Below are 11,867 nucleotides of genomic sequence, written 5' to 3' on the forward strand. Positions count from 1 at the left end.
CACTTGAAATACTAACCAGCATAACTGATTGCTGAGAAAACCTACAACTGCAGAATTGCGAATATCAATTTCATAGTAATTGAAAATCGAAGTTAAAATATGCTTTCACGCATGATGAAACACGCCAGCTACATTAATTTTAAGAAGCAGAAAGTTTGCACAACAGCACAGCGGCTGTTGCGAAGCACACATTACAATTTATGCACTGATAGGTAAATGGCTAAAGTGCTAAATGACTTTGCTGCCTACCTGCCTACCTGCCTGCCCTGCCTGCCTGCCTGCCTACATTTCTTACTTACTCTGCATGGCATGCAATGGAATCGCTTTGCCCTCTCACGCACCCAGCTTTTAAGAGGTTTCAAGTGGACATTAGCCAGGACAAAGTAAATCACACCCGCTAAACGTTTGAGCCAGAAAAGATTGCAAGCAAAAAAGAAAAAAAAAGAAATAGTAAAGGTTCGATTTCGCACTTTAGCTGCACTTAAGAAGTGGCATTGCAAAGATTGTAACCACCCTCGTCACCAACAAACGAAAAAAAAATAAAAAATAGTAAGGAAAAACTGGCGCCGCTCAAGCAGAGTATGGGAGTATTGCCCGCGTTGTTGGACATTCAAGTTTTTACGTTTTACCACAAAGTTGAATAAACCCAATGCAGACGTAGACGCTGGCATAAAACAACAGCTGGAAGACAAGCCAAAAACAAGAACAACAAAAGTGTGTATAATGTATGTGAACATAAAGAAAACCACGACATAAAGTTCTTCACCCTCATTTGCACAGCTGGAGCGACGGCCGCTAGCAGAGACGCTCGAACATTTTCACCCAATATAAATATACAAATATAAGTACATATATCGTAAGTGTATCTGGAGAACATAAGATGGCATGTAACTACAAGTGTGCTTACATACATAAATATGTACATTAGACTGCATCACTCCCCATACAAAAAAAAAATCGGTACTGTTTTTCCATTGAAATTATAAAATCTATTATATTTTAAGACGCCCACCAAAATATTTCAAAAAAATATTAAGATTTAAGTGAGCTGGACCGATTTGAAAACACCTCCAAAGATGGAGTTTTTTATGAATAAAAATAGTTTCTTAAAGATTTTTTTTTTAATCCCCTCAAATGACAAAACGGGTTAAGCTTAAAAAATATGCGTAAAAATATTAAAAAAAAATTAAAAAAAATTTTTTAACGGAATCGTAATAATGCGATTTTTGATGCTGTTTTTAACTTTTTTCAAAGGTTGGTATAAGAAAAACTTGAATAACTGAGTCTAAATTCTCCCGATTTAGACTTGTGAGATATCATTGGAAAGGTATTTTTTCACTCTTTTTATTTCTTTGCTTATAAACTCATTCAACGGATGAAAGAGAAAGGTAGGATGAACGAATATCATTCAAAGTTGAATTAAGATGTATTTGAAAAAAAAAATAAAAATATTGGGGACACGAATGACACGATTGCACATAAATAAAAATAGTGGGAAAATACCTTTCTACCGAGATCCCATAAGTCTAAATCAAAATAGTTTTGGCCCAGTTATTTAGGTTTATCGTAAATCAATCTTTGAAAAAAGTAAAAAAACAGCATCAAAAATCTCATTATTACGATTCCGTTTTTACGATTTTTAAATATTTTTATGCAGAATTTTTAAGCCTAATTTGTTTTGTCATCTGAGGGGACTTTTTTCAAAAAGTTCTTTAAGAAACTATTTTCATTCATAAAATCTCCATTTTTGGAGGTATTTTCAAATCGGTCCAGCTCGCTTAAATCTTAATATTTTTCCGAAATATTTTGGTGGACGTCTTAAAATATATAAGTTTTGTATTGCCGGCGGAAAAACCGCAACTTTTTTTTGGTGCTGCAGTCTAATGTATATATGTATACATCGGAACATTGGTACTACAAAATGTGTGGAAAAGCGCTGGGAAAACTGGCAGCAACAATAACATAGTAAAAGCGACAACCAACAGGCGGAAGTTCATGCATTTTCCGTTGCACTTACATACATACATATGTACTTATACTTAACATACGATATGTATATGCACTAAGTACTGAAGAAAAGCTAAACATAGAATACAACAAAAGAGTTCGCCAGTCAGACGTTTTACTTGCCAGTTTATAAGTAAATTTAAAGCAGATGGAGCACAGCCACAGTTTGATAAATCACATTTGAGTAGTTGATAGTAATTTGGAGTAATACAAACGTCGAGTTGCAGTTTAGGTATATAGAAGCATCCTTGTGGGTAACCAACCACCCGCTCTTTCGTTTACACCGCCTCTGCCGCCCTTTCTGAACCCACTTTCAACTGCAAGTCTTTCCGATAGCACACCGTCCACTAGAAACTATGCTGAGAGCTGGCGTATTCGTTGCGTCATAAAGATTCCACCTGCTACTAGACACACAGCAACCCTATCCCATCCCTGGCAGTAGTTGTAATGAGGAAATTGGATTGCGGATTGCGGATAGATAGCTGCAGCTCATGTCATATGCCGCTTTTGTTGGAAAATTTGCAAGTACCATAAGCATGCTGAATTGAAAGTATTTTAGTATTTTTTTTTATGCAAACATTTGTGAAAACTCAAAAACACAAAAAAAAAATAGAATTCCGTTCCATTCAGCCAAGCAAGAGCAGTCGTCGGGCGCGGTGTGTGGTTGAATATGTGAACAGCTGAAAAATGTAGGACACCAGCGCCAATGGTGCACCACCGGTTCGGTTCGTTTGCCTTGCTTTTTTTTTGTGTTTTGTGTTTTGCGTTTTGTTTTTGTTCTGATGGCAAATGAAATGATACAGGAAGCATTCACCGCACAGCAGGAAATTCTCTTGTTTTATTCTTCTGCTACACATTTAGTCTCGAAGAGTATCATCATCCACTTTGCGGCAAGCTGCCACCATGCTGCGGCACTACTTATTTCATTATTAAAATAATCGTACATAGCATAGCACATAATCAACGACAAGAGTTGGGTAATAGCGATGCGATGTGTGCGAACCTGTCAGCGGTTTTGCAACGCCACCGTAGCGAACAAAAATTGTGGAAGCAAGGATAGTAATGGAATGTTTTGGAAAGTCGTGCATTTTTAAAGGCTTTACTCAAACAACTTTTATGGCAATTAAAGTTAATTAAAGTTGGAATAAGACAATCTTCAGTAATATTTAAAATATTTCATCTACTTTGGAATTTGATATCAAGGGAAATAATTGGCCAAAAAGGTTTGTGGATTGTTGACTCAGAAGAGATTTCCAATTGGCCTATATTCGAGTATTCTAAAAATATTCTGCTTCTTCCTCAAATCGAGTTGTCCCTCCCGTAAAGATACCGGTATATTAAATGAACGAGTTAAATAAAAGCTTGTAAAAATTATTAACCGACGCTTTACTTTATCAGATCATGGTTTCTTTCAGAATAGCTTCTCCCATTCTAATTGAACTTCATGCAAGGCACCATTTCTTTACTTTTCCGTTTCTGAAAGGTTTTACCCAGAATAAAATAGGTTAAGAAATGAGTTCACAGTCTGTAGTTAACCACTTAAAGTGCCTAGTTTACTAGAGTTTATATCCTCAGTGGTCCATAGTTAAACACAGGCCGGCCGAAAAACAACCGAAGACAGACTAAGTAAAGGCTAAAACATGGGAATAAAAGATGTTGGAATAACACTATTTAGGAAAAAAAGTACACACAAATGCATTGCCTAAATTGGCATATGGAAGGCTCGAAATTACCTGTTGAGATTCGAAATAACATCTTTGGGATCCAGATCAAGGACGCGACCTCCTCGTTCTCGAAAGCATCTTCTAAAAGAAAGTTATTACCAAAGTCGGTGTCGGATATAAAATTTCTACAGAAATATCCCTATGTGATTATCGTCGTAGGCAGGCCCGACGAGAGGGGGCGGGGTGATCGAGGATTTTTTTCCCCGGGTCCGGAGTTCTCAAGAGGGCCCGTGCACAGAATATTACAAGATGTTTTGCATAAAAATTATAGATTGTCATGATGAAAGGATGTAATATAGTACTAAAAAATTGTATACACATAAAACAAGTGAAATATTATTTAATTTCGAGCAATTTATTAATTCAGTTGAAATCTTGGAAATCAACCTCTTTTCTTTTCTAGGGGCACTAAACTGTGAGAAGTAGATATGAATTAAAAAGAAAAAAAAATTTTAGTAGAAGATCCGAATAGGGCACAACCTTCACCCATCTGTTTAATGGACGAAATCGCAAAAAAAAATTAATTAAACTTCAAAGAATTGTCATCATAATTTAAAATTTTTTAATTAGAATATTTAGAAACTTTTCGGGTATGTCGTTTTGTAGCCCATTCAATTGTAGTATAAGAAAGTGCAAGTTTCAAGCCGTTCAAAATTACTGTAGATTTTTTAGATTTTTTTTTAATGGATGGTGTTGCGCATTTTCTTCCATATAACACTTGATCAAATTTTTTTTTTTACAAACGGACCACGGATAGTATATCAGAGAAAGGAGGCACAAAGGATCAAACAATTTCTTTTAAATGTTTTTGTTATAAAGTAAAGTAAAGGAATAAATAAATATGTATATCACATTCATTACTCGGTTAATAATTGTGTTAAGAAAATGCGCGTTTTCCACGTTAAGGTTTCATATAAAACAAAGTAATGTTGTAAACTCAGAACTTCATAATATGAGTACAAACCAAATTTCAAGTCGATAACATCAAAAACAACGAAGTCGGCCAGATCGTGTAAATGGCGGCTATATGATATAGTTCCTCGAACCGAACAAACTTTGGTAGGCCAACTTAAAACTCTATAACACATAGACTTTATGCCAAAACAATAATTTTTTGCCCATAGTGGAATGTGCGCTTCGTGGCCGATTTTCGGTTCTGTAGGATCCGTTTTCAGTGCTTTTGGAACAGTTGTTTTTGCTTATTTTTTTCGTTTACTCTGAGACCGTTTTTCGGTTTTTTTAAAATCGAGTTTCTGTTTGTCTGAAACCCTCTTTCGGTTCTTTTGGAATCGAGTTTCGGTTCTTCCGGAATCATTTTGGGTTCTTTCGTTACTGTTTTTCGGTTCTTCCGGAACCTTTCTTCGGTTCTTTTGGAATCGAGTTTCGGTTTTTCGGTTCTTTTGGGATCGAGTTTCAATTCTTTCAAAACCCTTTTTTGGTTCTTTTGGAATGGAATTTCGGTTCTTTCGGAACCTATTTTCGGTTCTTCCGGAAAAGTTTTTCTGTCCTTTTGGAGTCGAGTTTCGGTTATTCCGCTCCGTTAGAACCGTTTTTCGGTTCTTGTAAGAACCGGACTGGTCGGTTTTCTAAAGGACCCGGTTTCCCGGTTCCGGTTCCTCGGTTCTGTGCATCACTATAATGCAATCATATCATATCTCTTTCATATCAACTTTCCCTTGCAACATAAAATTTTTTTCCCAGCGATGAAGATATATTTTGAGAGTTTAAGGGTCTTTCATACCGCCATTTCATCGTACTGTTCGACGAACCGTAATATCTTCATTCGAACTTTATTTTAAAGTTGCTTATTAATAGCAGAATTAATATGGAATTTAGGTCCTACAATTTGTCACATTTTTTCTCTTCAAAGCCAATATTTTTAGGCCGAGTGCGCTTCGCTTCAATAATGTAAAGCAACTTTAATACCAATGAAAAAAATTAATTTATATTTTTATATAACAACAAAAAGGGACTGCTCTATTACAAAAAGGTAAAACAAAAAGTTGGGCATTGATGCAGCCCTGCTGCGACTTGTTTATACATATTTTGTTTTTGTTTTGTTTGCAACGCAATTGAATGGAATGGAAAAATCATTCAAACGTGCTAATGCGGCTATGTAATTTTCCCCATGAAAACCAGCCGGTTTTCGTAAGCGACTTGCAACATGCGAAATGTAATAGGGAGTGCTCATGTATGTATGTATGTACGACGGCGACATGTGTGCAAAGGCATACTTATATGATTGTGTGTGTGTGTATGTGTGCGTGTGTGCGAGTATCAACAGAAATAGGCCACGCAGTTGTCAGCACGTACTAAGCTATTTCCCCCATATTTACTATATCAACTGCAATGCATTCGACGACGACGACGACGACGACGGCTTCCATGTGCGTTTCTACGAAATGTGCATTCAGCAGCAGACAGCTGTGGTGAAGCAAGCAGGCGTGGCACCTAGTGAGGGAGGGCAGAGGGTAGGCAGACTGGGCAAGCAAGCAAGCAAGCTGCGGTGAAGCATTGAAGGCAGAGTTGCATAATGTAGAAAAGGGGCGAGGCTGACTCGAGGGGAAGACAAAAATAATAAACAACTTTGTTCGAATAATAAAACAAATACGTATATACATAAAACAATAGATAATGAAATGGAAACAAAAGTAAAGCAAGAAAAACAAGAACCTATCAAAATGTGACAAGATAAACCAAAACAAAGCAAGAAAATTAAGGCAAAATAAAATAATAATAAGCTCGCTTGCCTACCAGTAGTCTGCCGGCATTTGGCAGCCAGCCGTTGATTAATTTGAAAAATTCCTAAAAAAAAAGATAAGCAAAAACGCGAACGGCTGGCAGCCACGCGTTTACAGCAACTTCGCTTGAATCGCACATTGCATGCAAATCCATTTCACTTGGCGTAATTCAGTTCTTCACGCTTTTCAATTGAATTATCAGCTCATCTGCCCTTTTGCGCGCTCTTCTCCATTTTTAAAAACTCAACTTTTATTTTTTTGCAATATATATTTGTACATACATACATCCATATGTACATAATTCCTACTAATTTGTATTTATTTATTTATTTTTCTTATTTTTCTTCCAACAGATTTATCGCGTAATCGCTTTTGCGAGCTACCCGAGGAGATCACCACATTCTCGTTTCTGGAGACGCTACTGCTCTACCACAATACCATACGCAGCATTCCCGAATCGGTGAAGCATCTGACATCGTTGACATATTTGGATTTGCGCAGCAATCAGTTGGCGTCGCTGCCGCGCGAGATCTGCTTTCTGCCGCTGCAAGTGTTGCTGGTTTCCAACAACCGGCTGGCGGCATTGCCCGACGAGTTGGGGCGCATGGACCGCCTCACCGATTTGGATGCCTCATACAATCAGTTGTCAACGCTGCCGGCGCGTATTGGCGAGCTGCGTTCGTTGCGTTCATTTTCGCTGCGCAGCAATCAGTTGATGTATTTACCGCGTGGTGAGTAATGAAGGGGGATTTTGTTTTTTTGTGTTTTTTTGTTTTGTGGGTGATTACTCCAATAAAGAAGTGTTTTGTATACTTCATCGATGGAAAATTAAATTTGCAGATGTTTAAGGAGCGTTTACAATGTTAGCGTGGAGTTGAGTTCTCTGTTTATATATTAGCGTGGAGTGCGTTGGACTTGAAGCACAAAAAATACATATTTAGGTAACTAAGAAAGTAAAACTGCACTCTAAGCTGGTACTAAAAGCATAAAAATATTAAGGAAATACGCTCCACTCTCAACTCCAAATCGGCATTGTAAACGATCCCTTATGGAATTTTTAGGCGTCTGATGCGTTTTAAGTAGACTTACAGGGAAATTCTGCCTCAGATAGTCTTACAAAAAAGTTCACTTGCCAACTTGCACAATGAAAAGCTCTTTTGACAGAAAGCACTTGTATATCGTTTTGATCGCGCTACTCCGACAGTCACAACTTGAGATTAAAATGTTGTTTTCGGAGTATTCTACAGCATCAGCGGAGACAGCGGCTTTATATGTAGAGTGAAATAAGAAATATGCAGAGGCAACAACAGAGTTTTTGAACTCGTTCTTGGTGACTATAAAGTGGGAGGAAGTGGGGTGACTCTACGTAAACTATCCAGAAGAGACTTAAACCTGCAAATATGTTCCCAGGTCACTACGAAGTGCACTTGTACTTTACCTAGAAAAAAGAGTTCGCGGTACACTTCTGAGTCTAATTTTTTTTTGCAAGACAATATTCGAAAATATTTTTTTTTTTTGCTCAACGGTAGGTGTTTCCTTTTTACATTTTTCGTTATATCTTCGGCATTTACAGTCGGATTTTGAAGTATGACATATCGATGTTCTTGTCTCGAGAAGACAAAGTTCATTGACCTCCAGTACCGCGTTCTAGTACTTGCCCACCAGATATCAGTTCTTATCACCGTTACGTACCACCCTAATGGCAGTAAATTGAAGCTCTCCAAAAATCATTAACCTTTTGCTAAGGAAGTTTTTTGATTATTCTAGTAGAACTATTAACAAGTAAGAAAGTCTAAGTTCGGGCGGAGCCGAACATTAAATACCCGGCGCAAGTATTAAATATATGTTTTCCACCTTTCCGAAAGCTACCGCTACATGATAAGCCGGGGTGTATACATTTTAAGTAAATTAGCGTCCTTAAATTTCGAAATATTGAAATTTCAAGCACTTTTGAAATTTACCGTTATATGAAAAGCGGCCTCAATTTTAGTCCGATTTCAACAATTTTCAACGGTTTGCTTTTATGTGGCAAGCACAATAACCATACCGAGCTTGGTACAAATTGCTAGAACGGTTAGCGAGATACATATATGTGATCACAAGTGGGCGGTGCTACGCCCATTTTCCAAAATTTTGTCATAAACGTATTTCTTGGGAAAGAATTGTTGCAACCATCAATTTTGAATAAATTAGCTTCAATATTTACTGATTTATCGAAGATTTTGTATTTCTCGAAATTACCGTTATATGGGATGTGGGCGTGGTTATTGTCATTTTAGAAATTTTCTGCCATTTGGTATGTTGTACCAGGACCAACAACTGTGCCAAGTTTGGAAGAAATTGGTGTAGCGGTTACCAAGATATACACATGTAACCATAAGTGGGCGTGGCTACGCCCATTTGCCAAAATTTTTTAATATTCTTATTTTTCGTGTAAAACTCATTGCAAATATCAATTTTGAGTGAATTATCTTCAGTAGTTACTAAAATATCGCAGTTTCCATTTTTCTGAAAATTACCGTTATATGGGAGGTAGGCGTGGTTATTGTCCGATTTTGTAAAATTTTCAGCCATTTAGTATGCTGTACTAAGGCCAACAACTGTGCCAAGTTTGGAAGAAATTGGTGCAGCGGTTACCAAGATATACACATGTAACCATAAGTGGGCGTGGCTACGCCCATTTTCCAAAAATTTACAATATTCATGTTTTCCGTCTGAAATTCATTGTAAGTATCAATTTTGAGTGAATTATCTTCAGTAGTTACTAAAATATCGCAGTTTTCGTATTTCTTAAAATTACCGTTATATGGGAGGTAGGCGTGGTTACTTTCCGATTTCGCCCATTTTCAATACCATCCGTCCTACGCCCAAAAGAAGTTCACGTACCAAGTTTCGTTAAGATATCTCAATTTTTACTCGAGTTATCGTGTGCACAGACGGACGGACGGACGGACAGACAGTCACCGCTTAATCGATTTCTCTTTTCATTCTGATCATTTATGTATACATTTGTCTATATCTATCTCGATTCGTTTTGCCTGTTACAAACAACCGTTATGTGAACAAAGTTATAATACCCTTGTGCACAAGTGCGCTCGGGTATAAAAAAAAAAATGTTTTTATTGCCGACTGTAGGTGTAACCGAAAAATATAAAAGGGTCCCCCTAGGCTTCGTAAAAAAAATATATATTTTTTTCCTCGATATTGCCTGACAAAAGTACTTAAGGGCGTGTACGGCGAACTTCTCGTTCCCACGACAGTCGGGTTTACGTAACCGGAACATCCCATATTTATATTTGACCAAGGTCTGTCACTCCAGTATTACTCACCAAAATCTCTCAACATCGCGAGCTTTTTTTGTTTGCTTGTAAGGTGGTTTGGTCTTATACATACATACATACGAAAAAACATATAAGTATTTTCAAACAAATTTTGCCGCTTTTTTATCTCAGAGTTGGAGTTGGATTTACGTTTTAAAGATTTACCAAAGCATACTATTTTTGCTCTTAAAATTCTGTTTTTAAAATTAAAAATTGAAAATCGTTTTTATAAACATTTAGCTGAATAATTTTTCTAATTTTTACAGAATTGACCTGCCTAACGCTGGAGTCGTTGGATGTCAGCAATAATCGCATCGCTAGTCTACCTCTGGAGATACGCCAAATGACCGCATTGGTCGAATTGAATCTGGAAAATAATCCGCTTACATCTCCGCCTGCTAGTGTAAGTCCACATTTGAAATATTACTCGTCGCATTAGCTACACTTTCTACAAGCACGATTTTAAATTCATCGCCATGTATGCATGTAGTACTTATAAATGCTTCTAAATGCCCGATTTCTACTTTCTTCCTCCATACAGCTCTGTGTTCGCGGTCTCGTACATGTCTTTAAATTTCTCGAAACTCAAGCGGCCAAAGATGAGAAGGGCTCACGTGCCGGTGGCAACTATGATGGTTACACTACATTGCGACGCGCGCCACGCCATGCTGGCAATGGCAGCGTACTCGAATCGAATCGTGTGCCGCGACATCATGGCGTTGAGTCCGGTTATAGCACCTGTGATGGCATTGATAAGCGTTGGTCACACGATATGCCAAATGGTATTTAATGCACACACACACACACACACAAGCATACACAAATAATACATTAACAAACAAACATACTCAACTGTAGAAACAATTGTTTTGCATTGCAATTCGATCAACTACTAATCACTGCTCACTTACTCACTTCCTGTGTTCAACTTACAGTTAAATCCAAATTGGACTCGCCAGCACGTAAAACCCCGACAACACCGCCTCCCTCATTGAGTTCAGAATTGATGGATGCATCGCTTACATCCAGTTCAAGCACAATTGTTGATGAGTCAATATCGTTGTCAGCTAATGTCTCGAGCACAGGTAGTGGTGTGGTAGCACCAACGGCGGCTGTTGTGAAGCCACTTAATGCGACTGAATCGCCAACGAAACGTATAGTGGATACAGTGCAAGTGGCGACAGTGCAATCAGCACCCGTTACTCCGCAGCACCAGCATTCGTCGGCGCAGCAACAACACCAACATATAAACTATGCGCATTCGAATTCCAGTAATGGCAGTAATAATGGGAGTAATGGCTCATCACCGGACCAAGAGGATGCTATGATGGAGCATTACCAACACATTGCTGGGGCACAAAATGGCAGAAACGATGAGAAGTCCAATAGGAATTTGGGGAACATACAAACCTATCGGTTAGTAAGCTGGAGTACAACGGAATTATGTATTTCTTAAACTTAACAGACCTATAATCCGGCTGTTGCAGCAGTATCAATTCGATGTAGGCAAAATTGTCCAGTTAAGCTAGTCCAGGTTGAGGAGTAATCCTCTATTAAAGGAAGTTGGAAAATAGAGTACTTAGTCAAGAACGAAAATGCGTTAACAGCTTTTATCGTGATCTCATAATTAGATTCTGAAAATTGTCTGTAAATTTAGATGACGACATATGTTATTATAAACTGTTTTACTTTCGTACAGGGATTGACTCTCTCTCGTTCATTTTTCAGTAGGGATGTGGCTACCCTGGGAAACTTTTAAGTGCGTACCTGTTAAATCAAATCGGTACCCAAAAGTTTACTCCATCCAAGTTAAAAAAAAAAAACTATATTTTCTCATACGAAATTCAGATTTTTTGTAATTATACCCAATTAGTATATAGAATTTCATTTACGGTGTAATAATAACTTACATTAAATTGTCATTCGAAACTTAATTACCGTTCCATTTTGGGTCTCCACAGCGAATACAAGGAGGCACTCAAGCAGCAACGCAATTTGGAAGTATCGAGTGTTTACAAAATCAAAAATAGCCAAAAAATGTTGTATGACATGAGCGAAGCATCGAATGCATTGAA

The 11,867-nt window shown here is 37.7% G+C and overlaps 1 protein-coding gene across 1 annotated transcript in view; it reads left to right on the top strand.

The window, feature by feature from the left end:
- The window catches only part of LOC118741276, a gene marked incomplete at its 3' end in the record, with an annotated part of 34,178 nt that extends 22,311 nt beyond the window's left edge, over positions 1–11,867 (top strand). Inside the window, 5 exon segments of the mRNA XM_036473193.1 lie at positions 6,826–7,203; positions 10,059–10,195; positions 10,334–10,574; positions 10,728–11,208; positions 11,754–11,867. Coding sequence (XP_036329086.1) covers positions 6,826–7,203; positions 10,059–10,195; positions 10,334–10,574; positions 10,728–11,208; positions 11,754–11,867 — 1,351 coding nt within the window.

The sequence above is a fragment of the Rhagoletis pomonella genome, unplaced genomic scaffold, assembly GCF_013731165.1.
Source record: "Rhagoletis pomonella isolate Grant_MI unplaced genomic scaffold, Rhpom_1.0 Rhpom_scaffold_00006, whole genome shotgun sequence".
In the NCBI taxonomy this organism is placed as follows: domain Eukaryota; kingdom Metazoa; phylum Arthropoda; class Insecta; order Diptera; family Tephritidae; genus Rhagoletis; species Rhagoletis pomonella.